This window comes from Panulirus ornatus, chromosome 56 (genome assembly GCF_036320965.1).
Source record: "Panulirus ornatus isolate Po-2019 chromosome 56, ASM3632096v1, whole genome shotgun sequence".
NCBI classification, from domain to species: Eukaryota; Metazoa; Arthropoda; class Malacostraca; order Decapoda; family Palinuridae; genus Panulirus; species Panulirus ornatus.
The window spans coordinates 26,351,135-26,377,288 of NC_092279.1; the positions used below are offsets into that span (position 1 = coordinate 26,351,135).

At 41.5% G+C, this 26,154-nt stretch overlaps 1 protein-coding gene across 3 annotated transcripts in view; it reads left to right on the top strand.

Moving 5' to 3' along the window:
* The window catches only part of LOC139766032 (structural maintenance of chromosomes protein 6-like), a 58,064-nt gene that overhangs the window by 7,402 nt on the left and 24,508 nt on the right, over positions 1-26,154 (top strand). For all 3 annotated transcript variants that reach the window (XM_071694152.1, XM_071694151.1, XM_071694150.1), the window contains 3 exons: positions 7,881-8,036; positions 21,951-22,058; positions 23,559-23,655. In XM_071694152.1, coding sequence (XP_071550253.1) covers positions 7,881-8,036; positions 21,951-22,058; positions 23,559-23,655 — 361 coding nt within the window. The remainder of the gene's footprint in view (positions 1-7,880; positions 8,037-21,950; positions 22,059-23,558; positions 23,656-26,154) is intronic.

Here is a 26,154-nt window from a genome sequence, read left to right on the forward strand (position 1 = left end):
TGCTGTCAGTGGATTGAATCAAGGCATGTGAAGCGTCTGGGGTAAACCATGGAAAGCTGTGTAGGTATGTATATTTGCGTGTGTGGACGTATGTATATACATGTGTATGGGGGGGGGTTGGGCCATTCCTTTCGTCTGTTTCCTTCCGCTACCTCGCAAACGCGGGAGACAGCGACAAAGTATAATAAAAAATAATAAATATATATATATATATATATATATATATATATATATATATATATATATATATATATATATATATGTATATGCTGATATGTATATGTGCATGTACGAGCGTTTATGTATATATATGTGTGTGTGATGGGTTGGGCAATTCTTTGTCTGTTTCCTTGTGCTACCTTGCTAACATGGGAAACAGTGACTAAGTATAATAATAAGGAAATAATAAGATATATTTTCACACATATTCGCCATTTCCTGCATTAGCAAGGTAGTGTTAAGAACAGAGGACTGAGCCTTAAAGGGAATATCCTCATTTGTCCCCCTTCTCTCTTCCTTCTTTTGGAAAATTAAAAACAAGGGAAGATTTCCAGGCCCCTGCTTCCTCCCCTTTTAGTCACCTTCTACAACACGCTGGGAATTCATGGGAAGTATTCTTTCTCCCCTTCCCCTAGGGATGAATGGCAGGGAGCCACATCCTGTATGAACACTTTGGCTTCACACTGATTGAACTAATCTGGAAGATAATGACACATTAGCTCGAGGTAACTATGTCTGTCCCTAGTTTCATTCTTTGGCAAGACCTCAAGGTCCCCAACCCCATGATAATGAAAAAATCCGTACCATTAGTGAAGCAGTGAACTTTACAGTGATTGCAGTGTGCTTGGGAGTAAATGGATCATAGCCTGGTCTACTGTACATATGCCTACCATGGCCACCTATCACAGAATAGGTGTACTCATCATAGCACAAGACACTTCTGAAATGAGCCTTACCCCACACTACATATTTCTTGCAAAAATTGACTTTTTTCCATTGGTGCCTATGGGTTACAAGCAGTTTGGGATGCTGCCTGTAGCTCTAGTACTAAAGATCCTTGTATAAGCAGCGCTGCACTGTCCATAGCAACACATCACTGAGGAACCTAGGATTTTTTCTTTTTTAATTCTTTTACAATCAAACTTGGATCTGCAACTGCTTGATGTTTTAAGAACATTCTGAGTACATGGATAGGTTTTTCTGGATTTTCCAATGTGCTTCACGTTCGTTGGTGTAGTGGTGCCACCACTATCATTAAATTTCTTTACATATTGTTGTACTTATGTACACAGCTGTAATATTAGACACTTCCTTAAGTGGCTTATTTTCCTTTTAAAGTGCAACTATAAAAGCCATAGTAGGAGGTAGAGGTACAAAAAGGGGAAAAAGAATGAAAATCCAGGGCATAAGTGGGGAGTAAGACAGTGCATTCCCACTTCTTGCAACAGTGGGCTTTTGTAGTATATCAGCATGTCACATAGTTGCAGCTGCTTGCCAGAGGGTGCCACATTCACTAGCTGACACCAGCACTATTTTATTTCAGGTGGTTTAAAGTGATTTATTTCAATGTATAATTGCCATGGGCCCACTCAGGGTTAGGGGATGGGTGGGGCAGCCTTCTTTTCTTGTATTTTAGATTCTAGAAGACAGAACAGAAGAAGGTGCAAAGCTGGAAATGTCCATACTCCCCAAAGGCTCAGGTTGTGGTGTGTAAATGTATGGATGTAAACAAGATGAGAACAGAGGAGGGATGGGTAGTATGTTCAAGGAAAGAACTTGATGTTCTGGCTCTGAGTGAAACAAGAATTAAGGGTAAAGGGAAAGAATAGTTTAGCGAGAGGACAAGAACTAAGGAATGAGTAGCACTACTCCTGGAGCAGGAGTTGTGAGAGTGTGTGAAACTGTAAGGAAGTGAATTCTAGACTGATATGAGCAAAAAGAAAAAAATAAAAGTGGATGGTGAGACATGGGTGATCATTAATGCTTATGCACCTGGCCATGAGAAGAAAGATCATGAGTGGTAAGTGATTTGGGAGCAGCTAGTGCATGCATCAGTAGGTTTGATTCAAGAGACCAGGTATTAGCAATGGATGATTTGAACGCTAAGGTGAGTAATGTGGCAGTTGAGGATATAATTAGGATGCGTGGGGTTTCCAGTGCTGTAAATGAAAATGGTGAACAGCTTGGGGAGTAGTGTGCTGTAAAAGGACTGGTGACTAGGAATACCTGGTTTTAAGAAAGGGACATACATAAGTATACATTTGTGAGCAGGAAAGATGCTCAGCTGGCATTATTGGGTTACATATTGATTAATGTGTGTAAAAGAGTGACTTTTGGATGTAAATGTGCTGAGAGGGGCAACTGGTGGAATGCCTGATTATTACCTTGTGGAGACAAGGTTGAAGAGTTGTTGAGCTCATAGGAAAAGAGGAAACAATATCAATGAGAAGAGAGTGGTGAGAGTAAGTGGGCTCGGAAAAGAGACATGTATGAAGAAATGCAATGAGAGGTTGAGTGTAGAATGGCAAAAGGTGAGAGTGGGGAGTGGTTGATGAATGTGAGGTATTTAGGGCAGCGATACTAGCATGTGCATGAGATGCATGTGGCAAGCAAAAGGTGGGAGGTGGGCAGATTACAAAGGATATTGAGTGGAGGAATGGAGAAGTAAAGTTGCTAGTGAAAGAGAAAAGAGGTGTTTAGGCAGTGTATTAGGTAAAACAGCAAGAGGTCAAGAGGAAGGTGGAGGGGTTGAAAAGGAGGGCAAATGAGAGTTAGGGTGAGTGAGTATCAGTCAAATTTAAGAGAATAAGATGCTTTGGAAGGAGGTTCATAATGTGCAGAAAATAAGAGAACAAATAGGAACATCAGTGAAGGGGGCAAAAGGGGAATTGGTAACAGGTAGTGATGAAGTGAGGAGGAGATGGAGCGAATATTTTCAGGGACTTTTGAATCTGCTTGATGATATAGTGACTGATGTAAGGTGCTTGGGTTTGGATGGTATGTGAAGTGAGAAAACCATGGAGAGTGGTTTTGTGAAGAGAGGAGGTGGTGAAAGCCTTACATAAGATGAAATGTGGCAAGACAGCTTGAGTGAATGGTATTGTAGTTGAATTTATGAAGAAAGAGGGTGACTATGTTGTTGATTGGTTAATTAGGTTTTTCATTGCATGTATGGATCATGGTAAGGTGCCTTAGGATTGATGGAATGCATGTATAGTGCCATTGTATAAAGATAAGGGGGATAAAAAGGTAAGTATTCAAAATATAGAGGCTTAAGTTTTTTGAGTGTACCTAATAAGTTGTATGGGAGGGTAGTTATTTAGAGGGTGAAGGCTTGTACAGACCATCAGATTGAGGAGGAGCAGTGTGGTTTCAGAAGTGGTAGAGGATTTGTGGATCTGGTGTTTGCTATAGAGAAAGTGTGTGAAATATACTTAGAGAAATGTATGGATATGTATGTGGCAATAATGGGTCTGTAGAAAGCAAATGATAGGGTTAATAGTGATGCCTTGTGGAATGTCTTAAGAATATATGATGTGTGAGAAAAGCTAATAGAAGCAGTAAGAAGTTTTTATCGTGTGTAAGGTATGTGTACCAGTGGGGAGAGAGAAGCATGGTTCCAAGTGAAAGATAGTCTGTGGTAAGGGTGTGTGATGTCACCATGGTTGTTTGATTTGGATGGGGTGAGGGAGGTAAAAGCAAGAGTTGTTGAGAGTGGTGAGTATGTGGCCTGTGAAGTGAGTCATTTGTTTGTTGATAGATTTGAGTGTTGGCAGATTTGAGTGTGAAACTGCAGAAGTTAGTGACTGAGTTTGGAAGGTTATGTGAAATGAGGTATTCAAAATGAATATGAATAAAAGTAAGGTCATTAAGTTTAGCAGGGTTGAGGAACAAGTTAGTTGGGTTGTGAGTTTGAATGGTGAGAACTTGGAGGAAGTGAACTGATTTAGATACCCTGGAGTGGACATAGCAGCAGATGGAACCTTGTAAGTGGAATTGAGTCATGAGGTGGGTGAGGGGGCAAAGGTTTGGGAGTGCTGAGGAATGTGTGTAAAGAGAGACCTTTATTCGGGATGGCAAAAATGGATGTGTTTGAAGGAATTGTAGTCCAGCACTTTTTATATGGAAGTGAGTTGTGCAGAGTAGGGTGGATGTTATGGAAATTCAGTGTTTGAGGATGATATGTGGTTTGATAGAGTAAGTATTGAAAGCATTAGAGAGAGGTGTGATAATGAAAAGATTATGGGTGAGAGAGCTGAAAAGGGTGTGCTGAAATGGTATCAGTATAGGAAGATAATGAGCAAGGAAAAGATGACAGAGAGGATATATACATCAGAAGTGGAGATAAAAAAGGAGAATGAAGACCAAATGGGAGATGGAAGGATGGAGTGAAAAAGATTTTGAGCAATTTAGGGCTTGAACATGCAGGAGGGTGAAAGGTGTGCACAGGATAGAATGAATTTGAATGATGTGGTATACAGGAGTTGACATATTGTAAATGATGTAAGCTAGGGCATGTGAAGTGTCTGGGGTAGACCATTGAAAAAGGTCTGTGGGGCCTGTTTTTGGATAAGGAGCTGTGGTTGTGGGGCATTGCATATGACAGCTAGAGAATGGATGTGAATGGATGCAGCCTTTCTTTGTCTGTTCTGGGCACTACCTTGATAACATGGGAAATAGCAATAAAGTATGAAGAAAAAATATACATATGTATGTAAGTGTGAGAAAGATGGGAGATGGGCAGATTACAAAGGGTATTGAGTGATGGGATGAAGAAGTAAGATTGCTAGTGAAAGAGAAGAGAGAGGCGTTTGGACGATTTTAGCAGGGAAGTAGTGCAAATGACTGGGAGATGTATAAAAGAAGGCGGCAGGAGGTCAAGAGAAAGGTGCAGGAGGTGAAAAAGAGGGCAAATGAGAGTTGGGGTGAGAAAGTATCATTAAATGTTTGGGAGAATAAAAAGTGTTTTGGAAAGAGGTAAATAAGATGAGAATAAATGGGAACATCAATGAAGGGGGCAAATGGGGAAGTGATAACAAGTAGTGATGAAGTGAGAAGGAGATGGAGTGAGTATTTTGAAGGTTTGTTGAATGTGTTTGATGATAGAGTGGCAGATGTGAGGTGTTTTAATCAGGGTGGTGTGCGAAGTGAGATTGGTCAGGGAGAATGGTTTGGTAAACAGAGAAGAGGTAGTGAAAACTTTGTGGAAGATGAAAGCCTGCAAGGCGGCAGGTTTGGATGGTATTGCAGTGGAATTTATTAGAAAAGGGGGTGACTGTGTTGTTGACTGATTGGGAGGGATATTCAATGTATGTATGTATGGCTCATGGTCAAGTGCCAGAGGATTGGCAGAATGCATGCATAGTGCTATTGTACCAAGGCAAAGGGGATAGAGGTGAGTGTTCAAATTACAGAGGCATAAGTTTGTTGAGTATTCCTGGGGAATTATATGGGAGTGTATTGATTGAGAGGGTAAAGTTATGTAAAGAGCATCAGATTAGGGAAGAGCAGTGTGGTTTCAGAAGTGGTAGAGGATGTGTGGATCAGGTGTTTGCTTTGAAGAATGTGAGAAATACGTAGAAAAACAGATGGATTTTTATGTAGCATTTATGGATCTGGACAAGGTATATGATAGGGTTGATAGAAATGCTTTGTGGAAGGTTTTAAGAGTATATGGCATGGGAGGTAAGTTTCTAGAAGCGGTGAAAAGTTTTTATCAAGGATGCAAAGTATGTGTACGAGTTTGTTCAAAGGAATAGTGGTTCCAACAGTGTCATATGGTTGTGAGGCTTGGGCTATATAGATAGGGTTGAGCAGAGGAGGGTGGATGTGTTGGAAATGAAATGTTTGTGGACAATATGTGGTGTGAGGTGGCTTGATCGAGTAAGTAATGAAAGGTTAACAGAGATGTGTAGTAATAAAAAGAGTGTGGTTGAGAGAGCAGATGAGGGTTTGTTGAAATGGTTTGGACACATGGAGAGAATGAGTGAGGAAAGATTGACAAAGAGGTATATGTGTCAGAGGTGGAGGGAAGAAGAAGCAGGAGACCAAATTGGAGGTGGAAGGATGGATTGAAAAAGGTTTTGAGCGATTGGGGCCTGAACATACAGGAGGGTGAAAGGCATGCAAGGAATAGAGCGAATTAGAACGATGTGGTATACTGGGGTGGACTTGCTGTCAATGGATTGAACCAGGGTATATAAAGCAGATATCTGGGGTAAACCATGGGGCTTGGACATGGAAAGGATGCTATGGTTTTGGTGCATTACACATGACAGCTAGAGACTGAGTGTGAACGAATGTGGCCTTTTTTGTCTTTTCCTGGCACTACCTCGCTGTTGAGGGAAGGAAGGGGGGATGTTATTTCATGTGTGGCGGGGTGGCGTTGAGAATGGATGAAGACAGCAAATATGAATATGTACATATGTATATATGTATATATCTGTGTGTGTGTATGTATACGTTGAAATGTATGTGTATGTATATATGTGTGTATGGGCGTTTATGTGTATACATGTGTACATGGGTGGGTTGGGTCATTCCTCGCCTGTTTCCTTGCGCTACCTTGGTGATGTGGTAGACGGTGAATATGTATAATGAATAGATGTAAGGTATTGATTAGGTTTGATAATGCTAAGAGACAGGTAAGTTGTGATAGTATGAATGGCGAGAACTTGGAAGAAAAGTGTTTTAGTTACCTGGGAGTGGATTTGGCTGCCATTGGAACCATGGAAGTGGATGTAAGTCACAGGGTGGGGGCATTGTGGAATGTTTGGAAAGAGGTCACTATCTGAAAGAATGACAGTTGGTGTGTTTGAAGGTATAGTAATCTCACTGACGTATAAATATAAGGTATTAGCTACAGGTGAGAATTTAGAGAAGGGGTTGATGAATTTGCTTGAAATGAAATATTTGAGGACAATACGTGGTGTTATGAAGGTTGGTCAAGTAAGTAATGTTGATGTGAGAATGAGGCGTGGTAATAAGAGTGTGGTTGAGAAAGCTGAATTGGATGTGCTGAAATGTTGTGGGTATATAGAGAATAAATGAGGAGATATTGACAGAGCAGGTTTTTGTATCATGTCATAAGTGGAGGGGACACAAAGAAGGAGGAGAGCAGGTTGTAGATGGAATGATGGTATGAAATGAAAAAGATATTAGGTGAGTGGGTCCTGAACATGCAAGAGGGTGAAAAGCATGCATAGGGATAGAGTGAATTAGAGCAATATTATTTACAGGGAGTAATGTTTTCTCACTCTACTGAATTTGGGCCCATTAAGCAGCTGGGGAAACTGAGGCACTGTGGTTCCAATGTATTACACATAACAGCAAGAGAATGGATGCGAGCAAATAAGGCCCTTTCATAGTCTATTCCTGACACAAACTACTTGCTGGAAATGGCAAACAGATATGAAAAAAGAGGAAGATACATAGATAATATGTGCCATCGGACCCTTCTACTTGAGGTTACATTGTCAGAGAACTTTTGATGTAAAGGAGTTCATCTGTTGCTCTGCAATATGTAGTGCAGCCTTAGATCTCTAGGAGCTCCTGGAAAAGGGGCCCTGAGATAACACCAAGATAGTCTGAAAGGAATCCTGGGGTATAGATACTAGTATGATAATGATAGAATATGGTGTTGGTGGATGCTACCTGCATAAGGTTAAACTGCAAGTGGAAAGTTATCTGGTAAAGTTGTAAATGGATGCACAGGAATACATTTTCATCAAGAAACTAACTTTAAAGGAGTCCACCACTTCATAGTTATAGGTCGTAGTGTAGCCTTGAAGTTGCAGGAGCCCCCATAAAAAGGTTCCAGGGATTATATGATTAAGAAAGAAATTGTTATGCATGCCAATATAGCATCTTGCATTTTATAGATGTCTGTGCAGAGCTCGCAGAATGAAAATGACATTGATGGTACCACTGGAAGTAGAAACCACGTTGATGAACCCAGTCGCAAGAGGCGCAAAGGATCATATGCCAACAGTAGCTGCAATAACAATAACAGCTATGATATTCAAATGTCTCAAGAGGTAGGTCCCGTAAGAAAAATTTCTTGTGAGGTTCATGGACTTTTTCAGTGTACCTTCTCAATGCAAGTGTCCCTCCAGGGTCATTTTAGTCTGTGTTCCTATCTACAACACTGATGAGATGATGCACAGGAAATGAACAAACTATTTGCTTCCTTATTTATAGGAAAAGGATTGGAGAATATGGATGGGCAGAATGGGATAGAAGTTACAAAATGAAATGGAATATTTTTGTGAAGGACAGCATGAAAACATTTGTGTTACCTCTTGTCCTTGCTTCAGAATCTGCCAGCTGATAAGTAAATTCAGAGCAGATTTTCCTTTATATATCTTGTATAATGTAGAATCTGACATTTACTGCATTTTCTCCAACAGGACTTTCTGTCACCTTCATTTGGCCACCTACCAGTTATTCTATCAACCTCTTCTTGAACTGCTTGTGTCTTTCTCTTTATCATTTCAGCACTATTGTACTTTCATAAAAAATTGCCTCATTTTATCTCATCTGTGGTCTGTCCTATGAGATTTAAACATTCTTAGAGTATTCTCTAGAAATTTAAGGTTAGAATTTTCTAACTTTCTGTCTTTTGGTGTGGAAACAAGCTTTCCTGACCTTTTGCTACACTCTCAAATGAATAGCAGCAGCTTGCTTATTTTAGGTCCACCTTTGGTCAGTCAGAGATTGCCACAGAGGTGATGTTATTGACCCGCTTGCTCTTGGCCACTCAAAGATCAGAATTACCCTGTCATGTGCTGTCAAGGTATGCTACCAAACCATTTTTTCCTTCTCATGGATTGTTTTCTGTTTCCTTCTTTTTTGTGCTATTATATAGTTTATAAGGATATTCAGTGTATGTATGGATCATGGTGAAGTGCCTGAGGTTTGGCAAAATGCATGCATAGTGCCACTGTACAAAGGCAAAGGGGATAAAGGTGAGTGTTTAAATTACAGAGGCATAAGTTTGTTGAGTATTCCTGGAAAATTATCTGGGAGGGTATTGATTGAGAGGGTAAAGGCATATATAGAGCATCAGATTGGAGAAAAACAGTGTGGTTTCAGAAGTGGTAGAGGATATGTGGATCAAGTATTTGCTTTGAAGAATGTATGAGAGAAATACTTAAAAAAACAGATGGATTTTTGTATAGCATTTATGGATCTGGAGAAGACATATGATAGAGATGCTTTGTGGAAGGTTTTAAGAGAATATGGTGTGGGAGGCAAGTTGCTAGAAGCTGTGAAATTGTTTTACCAAGGATCTAAGGTATGTGTGCGAGTAGGAAGAGGGGAAAGTGATTGGTTCTCAGTGAATGTCGGTTTGCGGCAGGGGTGCGTGACGTCTCCATGGTTGTTTAATTTGCTTATGGATGAGTTGGTTAGGGAGGTGAATGCAAGAGTTTTAGAGAGAGGGGCAAGTATGCAGTCTGTTGTGGATGAGAGGGCTTGGGAAGTGAATCAGTTGTTGTTCACTGATGATACAGCACTGGTAGGTAATTCAGTTGAGAAACTGCAGAAGCTGGTGACTAAGTTTGGTGAAGTGTGTGAAAGAAGAAAGTTGAGAGTTAATTGGGTTGTGAGTTTGAATGGAGAAAAACTGGAGGAAGTGAAGTGTTTTAGATACCTGGGAGTGGACTTAGCAGTGGATGGAACCATGGAAGTGGAAGTGAGACACAGAGTGGGGAAGGGGGCGAAGGTTCTGGGAGCGTTGAAGAATGTCTAAGGCAAGGATGTTATCTCGGAGAGCAAAAATGGGTATGTTTGAAGGAATTGTTGTTCCAACGATGTTATGTGGTTGCGAGGCGTGGGCTATAGATAGGGTTGTGCGGAGGAGGGTGGATGTGTTGGAAGTGAAATTTTTGAGGAGAGTATGTGGTGTGAGGGGGTTTGATTAAGTAATGAAAGGGTAAGAGAGAAGTGTGGTAATAAAAAGAGTATGGTTGAGAGAGCAGAAGAGGGTGTGGTGAAATGGTTTGTTCACATGGAGAGCATGAGTGAGGAGAGATTGACAAAGAGGATATATGTGTCAGAGGTGGAGGGAAGAAGGAGAAGCGGGAAACCAAATTGGAGGTGGAAGGATGGAGTGTGAAAGATTATGAGCAGGAGGGTGAAAGGCATGCAAGGAATAGAGTGAATTGGAATGATGTGGTATACTGGGGTGGATGTGTTGTCAATGGATTGAACCAGGGCATGTGAAGCGTCTGGGGTAAACCGTGGAAAGGTCTGTGGAGCTTGGATGTGGAAAGGGAGCTGTGGTTTCGGTACATTACACATGACAGCTAGAGACTGAGTGTGAACGAATGTTCACCCCTGCCGCAAACCTACATTCACTGAGAACCAATCACTTTCCTCTCTTCCTACACGTACACATGCCTTACATCCTTGATAAAAACTTTTCACTGCTTCTAACAACTTGCCTCCCACACCATATATTCTTAATACCTTCCACAGAGCATCTCTATCAACTCTATCATATGCCTTCTCCAGATCCATAAATGCTACATACAAATCCATTTGCTTTTCTAAGTATTTCTCACATATATTTTTCAAAGCAAACACCTGATCCACACATCCTCTACCACTTCTGAAACCACACTGCTCTTCCCCAATCTGATGCTCTGTACATGCCTTCACCCTCTCAATCAATACCTTCCCATATAATTTACCAGGAATACTCAACAATCTTATACCTCTGAAATTTGAGCACTCACTCTTATCCCCTTTGCCTTTGTACAATGGCACCATGCACGCATTCCGCCAATCCTCAGGCACCTCACCGTGAGTCATACATACATTAAATAACCTTACCAACCAGTCAACAATACAGTCACCCCCTTTTTTTAATAAATTCCACTGCAATACCATCCAAACCTGCTGCCTTGCCGGCTTTCATCTTCCGCAAAGCTTTTACTACCTCTTCTCTGTTTGCCAAATCATTTTCCCTAACCCTCTCACTTTGCACACCACCTCGACCAAAACATCCTATATCTGCCACTCTATCATCAAACACATTCAACAAACCTTCAAAATACTCACTCCATCTCCTTCTCACATCATCACTACTTGTTATCACCTCCCCATTTGCGCCCTTCACTGAAGTTCCCATTTGCTCCCATGCCTTACGCACTTTATTTACCTCCTTCCAGAACATCTTTTTATTCTCCCTAAAATTAATGATGCTCTCTCACCCCAACTCTCATTTGCCCTCTTTTTCACCTCTTGCACCTTTCTCTTGACCTCCTGTCTCTTTCTTTTATACATCTCCCACTCATTTGCATTTTTTCCTTGCAAAAATCATCCAAATGCCTCTCTCTTCTCTTTCACTAATAATCTTACTTCTTCATCCCACCACTCACTACCCTTTCTAATCAACCTACCTCCCACGCGTCTCATGCCACAAGCATCTTTTGCGCAAGCCATCACAGCTTCCCTAAATACATCCCATTCCTCCCCCACTCCCCTTACTTCCATTGTTCTCACCTTTTTCCATTCTGTACTCAGTCTCTCCTGGTACTTCCTCACACAAGTCTCCTTCCCAAGCTCACTTACTCTCACCACTCTCTTCCCCCCAACATTCTCTCTTCTTTTCTGAAAACCCCTACAAATCTTCACCTTCGCCTCCACAAGATAATGATCAGACATCCCTCCAGTTGCACCTCTCAGCACATTAACATCCAAAAGTCTCTCTTTCACGCGCCTATCAATTAACACATAATCCAATAACGCTCTCTGACCATCTCTCCTACTTACATACGTATACTTATGTATATCTCGCTTTTTAAACCAGGTATTCCCAATCACCAGTCCTTTTTCAGCACATAAATCTACAAGCTCTTCACCATTTCCATTTACAACACTGAACACCCCATGTATACCAATTATTCCCTCAACTGCCACATTACTCACCTTTGCATTCAAATCAACCATCACTATAACCCAGTCTTGTGCATCAAAACCACTAATACACTCATTCAGCTGCTCCCAAAACACTTGCCTTTCATGATCTTTCTTCTCATGCCCAGGTGCATGTGCACCAATAATCACCCATCTCTCTCCATCAACTTTCAGTTTTACCCATATCAATTTAGAATTTACTTTCTTACACTCTATCACATACTCCCACAACTCCTGTTTCAGAAGAAGTGCTACTCCTTTCCTTGCTCTTGTCCTCTCACTAACCCCTGACTTTACTTCCAAGACATTCCCAAACCACTCTTCCCCTTTACCCTTGAGCTTCGTTTCATATAGGTTAAGGAGGTGAATGCAAGAGTTTTGGAAAGAGGGGCAAGTATGAAGTCTGTTGTGGATGAGAGAGCTTGGGAAGTGAGTCAGTTGTTGTTCGCTGATGATACATCGCTGGTGGCTGATTCATGTGAGAAACTGCAGAAGCTGGTGACTGAGTTTGGTAAAGTGTGTGAAAGAAGAAAGTTAAGAGTAAATGTGAATAAGAGCAAGGTTATTAGGTACAGTAGGGTTGAGGGTCAAGTCAATTGGGAGGTAAGTTTGAATGGAGAAAAACTGGAGGAAGTAGTGTTTTAGATATCTGGGAGTAGATCTGGCAGCGGATGGAACCATGGAAGCGGAAGTGAATCATAGGGTGGGGGAGGAGGCGAAAATCCTGGGAGCCTTGAAGAATGTGTGGAAGTCGAGAACATTATCTCAGAAAGCAAAACTGGGTATGTTTGAAGGAATAGTGGTTCCAACAATGTTGTATGGTTGCGAGGTGTGGGCTATGGATAGAGTTGTAGCAGGAGGGTGGATGTGCTGGAAATGAGATGTTTGAGGACAGTGTTTGGTGTGAGGTGGTTTGATCGAGTGAGTAATGTAAGGGTAAGAGAGATGTGTGGAAATAAAAAGAGCATGGTTGAGAGAGCAGAAGAGGGTGTGTTGAAATGGTTTGGGCACATGGAGAGAATGAGTGAGGAAAGATTGACCAAGAGGATATATGTGTCGGAGGTGGAGGGAACGAGGAGAAGTGGGAGACCAAATTGGAGGTGGAAAGATGGAGTGAAAAAGATTTTGAGTGATCGGGGCCTGAACATGCAGGAGAGTGAAAGGTGGGCAAGGAATAGAGTGAATTGGATCGATGTGGTATACCGGGGTTGACGTGCTGTCAGCGGATTGAATCAGAGCTTGTGAAGCGTCTGGGGTAAACCATGGAAAGTTGTGTGGGGCCTGGATGTGGAAAGGGAGCTGTGGTTTTGGGCATTATTGCATGACAGCTAGAGACTGAGTGTGAACGAATGTGGCCTTTGTTGTCTTTTCCTAGCGCTACCTCGCACACATGAGGGGGGAGGGGGATGGTATTCCATGTGTGGCGAGGTGGCGATGGGAATGAATAAAGGCAGACAGTGTGAATTGTGTGCATGGGTATATATGTATGTGTCTGTGTGTGTATATATATGTGTACATTGAGATTTATAGGTATGTATATTTGCGAGTGTGGACGTGTATGTATATACATATGTATGGGGGAGGGTTGGGCCATTTCTTTCGTCTGTTTCCTTGCGCTACCTCGCAAACGCGGGACACAGCGACAAAGCAAAATAAATAAATAAATAAATAAATGGAAAAAGGTGAGAACAATGGAAGTAAGGGGAGTGGGGGAGGAATGGGATGTATTTAGGGAATCAGTGATGGATTGCGCAAAAGATGCTTGTGGCATGAGAAGAGTGGGAGGTGGGTTGATTAGAAAGGGTAGTGAGTGGTGGGATGAAAAAGTAAGAGTATTAGTGAAAGAGAAGAGAGAGGCATTTGGACAATTTTTGCAGGGAAAAAATGCAATTGAGTGGGAGATGTATAAAAGAAAGAGACAGGAGGTCAAGAGAAAGGTGCAAGAGGTGGAAAAAAAGGGCAAATGAGAGTTGGGGTGAGAGAGTATCATTAAATTTTAGGGAGAATAAAAAGATGTTCTGGAAGGAGGTAAATAAAGTGCGTAAGACAAGGGAGCAAATTGGAACGTCAGTGAAGGGCGCAAATGGGGAGGTGATAACAAGTAGTGGTGATGTGAGAAGGAGATGGAGTGAGTATTTTGAAGGTTTGTTGAATGTGTTTGATGATAGAGTGGCAGATATAGGGTGTTTTGGTCGAGGTGGTGTGCAAAGTGAGAGGGTTAGGGAAAATGATTTGGTAAACAGAGAAGAGGTAGTGAAAGCTTTGCGGAAGATGAAAGCCGGCAAGGCAGCAGGTTTGGATGGTATTGCAGTGGAATTTATTAAAAAAGGGGGTGACTGTATTGTTGACTGGTTGGTAAGGTTATTTAATGTATGTATGACTCATGGTGAGGTGCCTGAGGATTGGCGGAATGCGTGCATAGTGCCATTGTACAAAGGCAAAGGGGATAAGAGTGAGTGCTCAAATTACAGAGGTATAAGTTTGTTGAGTATTCCTGGTAAATTATATGGGAGGGTATTGATTGAGAGGGTGAAGGCATGTACAGAGCATCAGATTGGGGAAGAGCAGTGTGGTTTCAGAAGTGGTAGAGGATGTGTGGATCAGGTGTTTGCTTTGAAGAATGTATGTGAGAAATACTTAGAAAAGCAAATGGATTTGTATGTAGCATTTATGGATCTGGAGAAGGCATATGATAGAGTTGATAGAGATGCTCTGTGGAAGGTATTAAGAATATATGGTGTGGGAGGCAAGTTGTTAGAAGCAGTGAAAAGTTTTTATCGAGGATGTAAGGCATGTGTACGTGTAGGAAGAGAGGAAAGTGATTGGTTCTCAGTGAATGTAGGTTTGCGGCAGGGGTGTGTGATGTCTCCATGGTTGTTTAATTTGTTTATGGATGGGGTTGTTAGGGAGGTAAATGCAAGAGTTTTGGAAAGAGGGGCAAGTATGAAGTCTGTTGGGGATGAGAGAGCTTGGGAAGTGAGTCAGTTGCTGTTCGCTGATGATACAGCGCTGGTGGCTGATTCATGTGAGAAACTGCAGAAGCTGGTGACTGAGTTCGGTAAAGTGTGTGGAAGAAGAAAGTTAAGAGTAAATGTGAATAAGAGCAAGGTTATTAGGTACAGTAGGGTTGAGGGTCAAGTCAATTGGGAGGTGAGTTTGAATGGAGAAAAACTGGAGGAAGTGAAGTGTTTTAGATATCTGGGAGTGGATCTGGCAGCGGATGGAACCATGGAAGCGGAAGTGGATCATAGGGTGGGGGAGGGGGCGAAAATTCTGGGGGCCTTGAAGAATGTGTGGAAGTCGAGAACATTATCTCGGAAAGCAAAAATGGGTATGTTTGAAGGAATAGTGGTTCCAACAATGTTGTATGGTTGCGAGGCGTGGGCTATGGATAGAGTTGTGCGCAGGAGGATGGATGTGCTGGAAATGAGATGTTTGAGGACAATGTGTGGTGTGAGGTGGTTTGATCGAGTGAGTAACGTAAGGGTAAGAGAGATGTGTGGAAATAAAAAGAGCGTGGTTGAGAGAGCAGAAGAGGGTGTTTTGAAGTGGTTTGGGCACATGGAGAGAATGAGTGAGGAAAGATTGACCAAGATATATGTGTCGGAGGTGGAGGGAACGAGGAGAAGAGGGAGACCAAATTGGAGGTGGAAAGATGGAGTGAAAAAGATTTTGTGTGATCGGGGCCTGAACATGCAGGAGGGTGAAAGGAGGGCAAGGAATAGAGTGATTTGGAGCGATGTGGTATACCGGGGTTGACGTGCTGTCAGTGGATTGAATCAAGGCATGTGAAGCGTCTGGGGTAAACCATGGAAAGCTGTGTAGGTATGTATATTTGCGTGTGTGGACATATGTATATACATGTGTATGGGGGGGGTTGGGCCATTTCTTTCGTCTGTTTCCTTGCGCTACCTCGCAAACGCAGGAGACAGCGACAAAGTATGATAATAATAATAATATAATATATATATGTAAGACAAGGGAGCAAATGGGAACTTCAGTGAAGGGTGCAAATGGGGAGGTGATAACAAGTAGTGGTGATGTGAGAAGGAGATGGAGTGAGTATTTTGAAGGTTTGTTGAATGTGTTTGATGATAGAGTGGCAGATATAGGGTGTTTTGGTCGAGGTGGTGTGCAAAGTGAGAGGATTAGGGAAAATGATTTGGTAAACAGAGAAGAGGTAGTAAAAGCTTTGCGGAAGATGAAAGCCAGCAAGGCAGCAGGTTTGGATGGTATTGCAGTGGAATTTATTAAAAAAGGGGGTGACTGTATTATTGACTGGTTGGTAAGGTTATTTAATGTATGTATGACTCATGGTTAGGTGCCTGAGGATTGGCGGAATGCGTGCATAGTGCCATTGTACAAAGGCAAAGGGGATAAGAGTGAGTGCTCAAATTACAGAGGTATAAGTTTGTTGAGTATTCCTGGTAAATTATATGGGAGGGTATTGATTGAGAGGGTGAAGGCACGTACAGAGCATCAGATTGGGGAAGAGCAGTGTGGTTTCAGAAGTGGTAGAGGATGTGTGGATCAGGTGTTTGCTTTGAAGGATGTATGTGAGAAATACTTAGAAAAGCAAATGGATTTGTATGTAGCATTTATGGATCTGGAGAATATATGGTGTGGGAGGCAAGTTGTTAGAAGCAGTGAAAAGTTTTTATCGAGGATGTAAGTCATGTGTACGTGTAGGAAGAGAGGAAAGTGATTGGTTCTCAGTGAATGTAGGTTTGCGGCAGGGGTGTGTGATGTCTCCATGGTTGTTTAATTTGTTTATGGATGGGGTTGTTAGGGAGGTGAATGCAAGAGTTTTGGAAAGAGGGGCAAGTATGAAGTCTATTGGGGATGAGAGAGCTTGGGAAGTGAGTCAGTTGTTGTTCGCTGATGATACAGCACTGGTGGCTGATTCATGTGAGAAACTGCAGAAGCTGGTGACTGAGTTTGGTAAAGTGTGTGAAAGAAGAAAGTTAAGAGTAAATATGAATAAGAGCAAGGTTATTAGGTACAGTAGGGTTGAGGGTCAAGTCAATTGGGAGGTAAGTGTGAATGGAGAAAAACTGGAGGAAGTAAAGTGTTTTAGATATCTGGGAGTGGATCTGGCAACGGATGGAACCATGGAAGTGGAAGTGGATCATAGGGTGGGGGAGGGGGCGAAAATTCTGGGAGCCTTGAAAAATGTGTGGAAGTCGAGAACATTATCTCGGAAAGCAAAAATGGGTATGTTTGAAGGAATAGTGGTTCCAACAATGTTGTATGGTTGCGAGGCGTGGGCTATGGATAGAATTGTGCGCAGGAGGATGGATGTGCTGGAAATGAGATGTTTGAGGACAATGTGTGGTGTGAGGTGGTTTGATCGAGTAAGTAACGTAAGGGTAAGAGAGATGTGTGGAAATGAAAAGAGCTTGGTTGAGAGAGCAGAAGAGGGTGTTTTGAAATGGTTTGGGCACATGGAGAGAATGAGTGAGGAAAGATTGACCAAGAGGATATATGTGTCGGAGGTGTAGGGAACGAGGAGAAGTGGGAGACCAAATTGGAGGTGGAAAGATGGAGTGAAAAAGATTTTGTGTGATTGGGGCCTGAACATGCAGGAGGGCGAAAGGAGGGCAAGGAATAGAGTGAATTGGATCGATGTGGTATACTGGGGTTGACGTGCTGTCAGTGGATTGAATCAGGGCATGTGAAGCGTCTGGGGTAAACCATGGAAAGCTGTGTAGGTATGTATATTTGCGTGTGTGGACGTATGTATATACATGTGTATGGGGGTGGGTTGGGCCATTTCTTTTGTCTTTTTCCTTGCGCTACCTTTCAAACGCGGGAGACAGCGACAAAGCAAAAAAAAAAGAAAAAAAAATATATATGTATATATTTCCCTTGGGATAGGGGAGAAAGACTACTTCCATATATTCCTCGCTTGTTATAGAAGGCGATTAAAGGGCGTGGGAGTGGGGGGCTGTAAAAACCCCCTCCTTGTCTCTAAATTTTTAAAAAGGTAGACAAAAGAAGGAGTCAAGCGGGGAGTGCTCATCCTCCTCGAAGGCTCAGACTGGAGTGTCTGAATGTGTATGGATGTCACCAAGATGAGAAGAAAGGAGGGATTAGTAGTATGTTTGAGGAAAGAAACCTGGATGTTCTGGCTCTGAGTGAAACGAAGCTCAAGGGTAAAGGGGAAGAGTGGTTTGGGAAAGTCTTGGTAGTAAAATCAGGGGTTGATGAGAGGACAAGAGCATAGAAAGGAGTAGCACTACTCCTGAAGCACTATGTAATAAGGGTGTAAGAGAGTTAAGTTCTAGATTGATGTGGGTAAAACTGAAAGTGGATGGAGAGAGATAGTTGATTATTGGTGCGTATGCACCTGGTCTTAAGAAGAAAGATCATGAGAGACAAGTGTTCTGGGAGCAGTTGAGTGAGTGAATTGGCAGTTTTAATGTACAAGACTCAGTTATAGTGATGGGTAATTTCAATGCGAAGGTAAGTGATGTGACAGTTGAGGGTTTAAATGGTGTACATGGGGTGTTCAGTGTTGTAAATGGAAATGGTGAAGAGCTTGTGGATTTGTGTGCTGAAAAAAGACAGGTGACTGGGAATACCTGGTTAAAAAAGAGAGATATACATAAGTATACATATGTATATACATAAGTATACATATATGGTGTGGGAGGCAAGTTGTTAGAAGCAGTGAAAAGTTTTTATCGAGGATGTAAGGCATGTGTATGTGTAGGAAGAGAGGAAAGTGATTGGGTCTCAGTGAATGTAGGTTTGCGGCAGGGGTGTGTGATGTCTCCATGGTTGTTTAATTTGTTTATGGATGGGGTTGTTAGGGAGGTGAATGCAAGAGTTTTGGAAAGAGGGGCAAGTATGAAGTCTGTTGGGGATGAGAGAGCTTGGGAAGTGAGTCAGTTGTTGTTTGCTGATGATACAGCACTGGTGGCTGATTCATGTGAGAAATTGCAGAAGCTGGTGACTGAGTTTGGTAAAGTGTGTGAAAGAAGAAAGTTAAGAGTAAATATGAATAAGAGCAAGGTTATTAGGTACAGTAGGGTTGAGGGTCAAGTCAATTGGGAGGTAAGTTTGAAGGAGGTAAGTTTGGAGGAAGTGAAGTGTTTTAGATATCTGGGAGTGGATCTGGCAGCGGATGGAACCATGGAAGCGGAAGTGGATCATAGGGTGGGGGAGGGGGCGAAAATCCTGGGAGCCCTGAAGAATGTGTGGAAGTCGAGAACATTATCTCGGAAAGCAAAACTGGGTATGTTTGAAGGAATAGTGGTTCCAACAATGTTGTATGGTTGCGAGGCGTGGGCTATGGATAGAGTTGTGCGCAGGAGGATGGATGTGCTGGAAATGAGATGTTTGAGGACAATGTGTGGTGTGAGGTGGTTTGATCGAGTAAGTAACGTAAGGGTAAAAGAGATGTGTGGAAATAAAAAGAGCGTGGTTGAGAGAGCAGAAGAGGGTGTTTTGAAATGGTTTGGGCACATTGAGAGAATGAGTGAGGAAAGATTGACCAAGAGGATATATGTGTCGGAGGTGTAGGGAACGAGGAGAAGTGGGAGACCAAATTGGAGGTGGAAAGATGGAGTGAAAAAGATTTTGTGTGATCGGGGCCTGAACATGCAGGAGGGTGAATAGAGGGCAGGGAATAGGGTGAATTGGATCGATGTGGTATACCGGGGTTGACGTGCTGTCAGTGGATTGAATCAGGGCATGTGAAGCGTCTGGGGTAAACCATGGAAAGCTGTGTAGGTATGTATATTTGCGTGTGTGGACGTATGTATATACATGTGTATGGGGGTGGGTTGGGCCATTTCTTTCGTCTGTTTCCTTGCGCTACCTCACAAACGTGGGAGACAGCGGCAAAAAAAAAAAAAAAAATATGACGTGAGGAGGTTTGATTGGATAAGAAATCATAAGGTCTGAGAGATGGGAAATAAGAAGAGTACATACAATTCAGAGAAATGAAGAGGTTGTGCTGAAATGGTTTTTGCATGGGTAGAGAATAAGTGAGGAAATGTTGACAAAGAAGGTATATGTGTCAGAATTAGAGGTGATAAGGAAAAGGGGGAGACTGAATTGTAGATAGAAAGGTGGAATGGAAAAGGCTTTGAGTGCTCTGTGTTTGAACGTACTGGAGGGTGTGAGGTGTGCACGGAGTAGAGCAAATCGAAGTGTTGTCTACAAGGGTTATGTCACAAGATCACTTTGTATTCATGAGTATCATTATAGGATACAACAATAAGCTAAGTTTCCCTCTTTTCCATGTCTTGACTAATCTAATGAGGATATATGAGGATGCTGATGAGGGAATAGTTTATCATTTACTCCCTCCCTGTTCAGGTCCCATAACATAAATAGATTTTGTCTCTGATATGTTAGGAGGAGCTCCACTTGTTTTATCTCCACCTCTGAGGGTTTTTCATAAGGGAGATGAAGATCTGATGGTCATTTTAAGAAAGGAAACACATTGAAAGAGAGCTACTCAGGATCCTCCCTTGACCAAAGTGTAAGACTCCCATTAGGTACCTAACTCCTTTAGTAGTCAGTGGGCAGGTAACTTTTTCTGCTAGAGGAAAGAGAGGAAAAACATGCTGGGACAAAAAACATACTAGAAAGTAGTGCTCAAAACTGCTTTAAAAATTACTTGGTACTAACATAAGAAGTACGCTTATTGGCTTAGAGCAGCTGAGTCTCAGGTGTAAGTCCCAAATCTAATAAATGGCTAGTGTTTCCCCACCAGGAAGAAATTGTCCCTCTATTTATCTGTATCTCTGAAGTCTGTTTCCTCCTGGAACTCTCTCAAGAGAGTGGCCATGACAAGAAAGTCTCCATAACTAGTAAACTCCAGTGCTGCATCTTAACCTTTAGTGCCTCACCTTAAACACGTCACTGACAGTGCAACTCTAATACATTGTTTGCAAAGGCTCATACCTAATGTTCCTCTTGACAACTTGCACCTAATGCTCTTGCATGATGTTCCTACCTACTACTTTTACCTCAGGTTTCTTTCTAATGCTCTTGCTTAATGTTCCTGCCGACTGCTTTTACCTCAGGTTTCTACTTAATGCTCCAGGCTAAATTTCGTACATACTATTTGTATTTATTACTTCTAACATTTTGCCTAAAGGCAGGGCTAGCACATAATGCATACCACAAGAAAATCTAGAGTAATGAAGAATGAGTTGTGTGAGTTAAGTTTTGTCAGATGTTATGTATAACAAGGAGAGATATGTGCTTGTGGACAGAATGCCAGTAGTAGACATGTGGGTGAGACAGAAAGAAAAGAGAGCTACCTAGGTTAGAGGAGTGCAACTTGACAACCACTAAAGTGCTGGATCTTTACATAGCCATCGCTAACCCTCCCAATACCCAAGTTGGTAGCACTGGTAGTATACCTCTCTGGTTGTTGGCTACCTACCAACTACTACCCACTTTGATATTTCTAAAAAATGTCTTATAGAATAACTCATGTTTGAGGGACGCTGTTTCAGAGAGGAAAAGGTTTTCAGTATCAAGAACCTATATTTTTCATCATTCCATTTCAAATAGTGGAGTTTGCCCCATCCACATCTAACATTCATTAAATCTTTTACTTATTCTTCTAACATTTCAAAAAATATATTGATTGTAAGTTCCACACTAACACCTAGATCTTGAATTTTTGTTATACTTCACCTATTTCTCCCCATGCAGAAAATATCCCTTTATTCTCATAAAATTGAACTCTCAAATTTGTTCCCAGATCCTTATCCACTTTCCTTATTTATGGTATGGTAATGATAACATGACAAGTGATAGCAAGCCTTGTGTGGATGAAGGCAAGCAAGTATGAATATGTACATGTGTTTATATGTCTGTGTATGTATATGTGTGATGTTGACATGTATATGTAACTGTATGTGCATGTAAATGCCTGTATGTATATATGAATGTGTACGAGTGGATGGGTCTTTCTTTGTCTGTTTCCTGCTGCTACCTTGCTGATGCAGGAAGTGGCGATCAAGTGTAATAGATGAATAACTAGATAATATGATTTTCAGCATTGTGCTTCTTGTGGGATCTTGGAGTGGGTGACAATAGAGAACTTCATGTGTCATGACCATTTAAAGTTCTCTTTCCCATCAGCATCAAACATCAACTTTGTGCAAGTAAGTTTTTAGATATTTCTTGTTATCCTTTTTTTGTTTATGTCACTGAAGATGATAGTGTTATGCTATTTTCAGTTTTAGTTGTGCGCATATATGTTTACCTTTTTGTACTCTATGGTGAGAGCTTACATTCTTGTCCAGTCTTTTCTTATAAACTAGTGTACTGTATTGGTCATATACATTCATGTGGATGCCATGGATCTCTGCCCACATGGGTGTTAGCTCAGTGATCTCAGCCTACCCATATTGATATAATTATCATTGAATGATTATGAGATATTGTGGGGAAGTGCCTGAGGACTGGCGGAATGCATGCATAGTGCCATTGTACAAAGGCAAAGGAGATGAAAGTGAGTTTTCAAATTACAGGGGCTTATGTTTGTTGAGTATTCCTGGGAAATTATATGGGAGGGTATTGATTGAGAGGGATGAAGGCATGTGCAGAGCATCAGATTTAGGAATAGCAGTGTGGTTTCAGAAGTGGATCAAGTGTTTGCTTTGAAGAATGTATGTGAGAAATACTTAGAAAAACAGATGGATTTGTATATAGCATTTATGGATCTGGAGATAGAGATGCTTTGTGGAAGGTTTTAAGAGTATATGGTATGGGTGGTAAGTTGCTAGAAGCAGTGAAAAGTTTTTACCAAGGATGTAAGGCATGTGTACGAGTTGGAAGAGAGGAAAGCGATTGGTTCCCGGTGAATGTCGGTTTGTGGCAGAGGTGCATGATGTTTCCATGTTTTTTTAATTTGTTTATGAATGGGATGGTTAGAGAGGTGAATGCAAGAGTTTTGTAGAGAGGGGCAAGTATGCAGTCTGTTGTGGATGAGAGGGCTTGGGGAAGTGAGTCAGTTGTTGTTCGCTGATGATACAGCTCTAGTGGGTGACTTGAATGAGAAACTGCAGAAGTTAGTGACTGAGTTTGGAGAAGTGTGTGAGAGGAGAAAGTTAAGAGTAAATATGAATAAGAGCAAGGTTATTAGGTTCAGTAGGGTTAAGGGACAAGTTAATTGGGATGTAAGTTTGAATAGAGAAAAACTGGAGGAAGTGAAGTGTTTTAGATATCTGGAAGGATGGAGTGAGAATGATTTTGAGTGATTGGGGCATGAACATACAAGAGGGTGAAAGGTGTGCAAGGAATAGAGTGAATTGGAACAATGTGGTGTACCGGGGTCGATGTGCTGTCAATGGATTGAACCAGGGCATGTGAAATGTCTGAGGTAAACCATGGAAAGGTCTATGGGGCCTGGATGTGGAAAAGCTGCTGTGGTTTTGGTGCATTACACATGACAGCTAGAGACTGAGTGTGAACGAATATGGCCTTTTTTCCCTGTTCCTGGCGCAGACTCGCTGCAGGGGAGATGCTATTTCGTGTGTGGTGGGGTGGTGACAGGAATGGATGAAGGCAGCAAGTATGGATTTTTGCTTTCATGATAGGTTTTTACAGATTTTTAAATTTTTTTTTTCATATTTCGTTAATACTAAGTGTGATTTTAACAGGGAAGAAATGGGAGTGGAAAGAGTGCACTTCTGTCAGCAGTAGTGGTTGGATTAGGTGGCAGCAGCCGAACAACAAATAGAGGAAACAGCCTTAAAGGTATGTAACTTTCTAATTTTTCATCAGTTCAGTTTAAGAGATTGTTATGTTAGTAAACATAGTATGATTGAGAGAGCTGAACAGGGTTTGCTGAAATGGTTTGGACATATGGAGAGGATAAATGAAGATTGACTAAGAGGAAATCCATGTCAGAATGGAGGGAGCAAAGGAAAGGGGGAAATCGAGAAGATGGAAGAATGGAGGGAAAGAGGTTTTGAGTTATTTGAGCCTGAAAATGGAGGAGGATGAGAGGCATGCATGGGATAGAAGGAATTTTAATGATGTTGTCTACAGGGGATGATGTGCTGTCAGCAAACTGAATCAGTGCATATGGCTGAAGTGGCCAGGGGAAATCATGACAAGGTATGTGAGGTTTGGCTTTGGTTAGGGATCATTGGTCTCCATGCATTATACATGACTGTTTGGGAGTGGATATGAACAAATGAGGCCATCCTTTGTCTTTTCCTCTTGCTAACATGCAAGTTTGCTGTTTTCATCAGAAATAGATGTATTTATGAATAATAGATAACACATATACCTTTACCTTAGTCTTATCAGAGCACAGCCTAAATGATATAACATTCTGGTCTTAACTCAATTTCTGGTTTAAGATATGTTGCCACTCTGTCATTATGCTTGACTCCTATTGCTCTTATATAGCTCAGTGTAGACTCCTAACTTGGTCATTCCTTACTTATTACATACGCTCTCTTAATGGTTAGCTAATGTGATCAGGTGCTGCTTGTGAAAACTCATTCCACCATCCACTTAATAAAGCTAGAGACAGTTTACTATGCATTATTTGATTTGAGTTGTATTACTTTACTCTTTTAATGTACATTTTAAAGCACATCTACATCATATGTGTTACTTCCAGTATTGAAAGCAGATTTGTTTAAAAGAATTCCTTCAAAGGCATGTTGAAATTCAGACTGAATATTCAGGTAGTACATATGCTGAAGAGACTGCATGTTAGTCTGGCTTTTAATGAATTGAATCGCTTGTACCCTAATTGCAAATGATTTGTGTTTACCAAAAGTAAATTACACCTACCAAATTGCAGATCTGCACTCAGGTCCACTCTCCCTCTATTTTATAACTGTACAACTCTGTCAAGACTGACAACATGGACATGGACAAGGAGGAGGACTATTTATATTTTGACACTGCATCCCATCCACCAGCATTACTCTGTGCACAATCAGATCTTAAGAATAAAACTGCGCAACACTTCTTACAAAGTTACCAAGACACATTCATTCATTCACTATCTCCCTTCCCAGACACTCTCTCCAACTACAGAACTTGACCAACAGACTCAACACCTGTGTTTGCAGAGGTTTCAGATTTTCACCCTCCTGCATGGTTCATCCCTCACGATCCCAGAGGTGAGCTATATACCAGCCTCACCAGATATTATCTTTTGCATACCAGCTTTGTGCACAGGGACCATCTGGAGCATTCTTCGTGAACTCTCCTCAAACCACTAATCCAGTCTGATAAAGCTTCACCTGATCTACAAAACCCACAGATCCACTAGAAAAAAACATACACAAACTCTAGGGGAGCAGCTTGGCCAGCACACACACTACATATAATCCAAGCTCCAAAACTTCACCTAAGGTAACCTCCCATCTCTAGACCATGCTGTCTTACACTTCATCATCTCCATCAACTGTGCCAGCAAAAGCCTCATAACACAGAATTAGAAAGTAGTATAACCCAAACTTCTCATCATAAGTTTCAGATCTCATCAAGCAGACATATACTGAAACAAAACCATTCACCTTTACGAGAGCCTATGAAACAAATCATTCTAAACAACACATAAACACTCTAATCACTGAGAAGCAAACAGCAAAATGTGTCAACCAGAAAATACAAAAGCAGTCAGCTCTATCAAATGATGAAAAAGATTTACACCAACCATACCATCCCAGCTAATCACTGAGAAGCAAACAGCAAAATGTGTCAACCAGAAAATACAAAAGCAGTCAGCTCTTATCAAATGATGAAAAAAATTTACACCAACCATACCATCCCAGCTACAACACATGGGATACTTCTAATTCAAACCATCATCATATTCTTCCAAAGAAGGCACGAAGATACACATGAAAAACTTTTCAAAAATTAGCCACAAACCAGCCATATCCACTAAACAGGACAGTATGAAAATCTCACGCACAATCACATCCTGAAACAGTTGCTCACCCATCCTTCATAACCATTGACATTAAGTACTCAATTAGACTTTGAAGAACTCTACTGCAGCAAGCCATAACATTGTATTGAACTTTCATTAGAAAACACTTTAGCCCAGTTGCAGTCCAACAACTTTTAAAGATATCTTCAAGCACTCCATGTTACATGGCAAAATCTCAAACATCTGGAAATCTGCCTACAGAATATTTATCCTGAAACTCACCAAACCATATTATGCTGCAGTCATTAGGATCCAAACTCCATGATAAACTGATCTACAACACTCAACCAAAA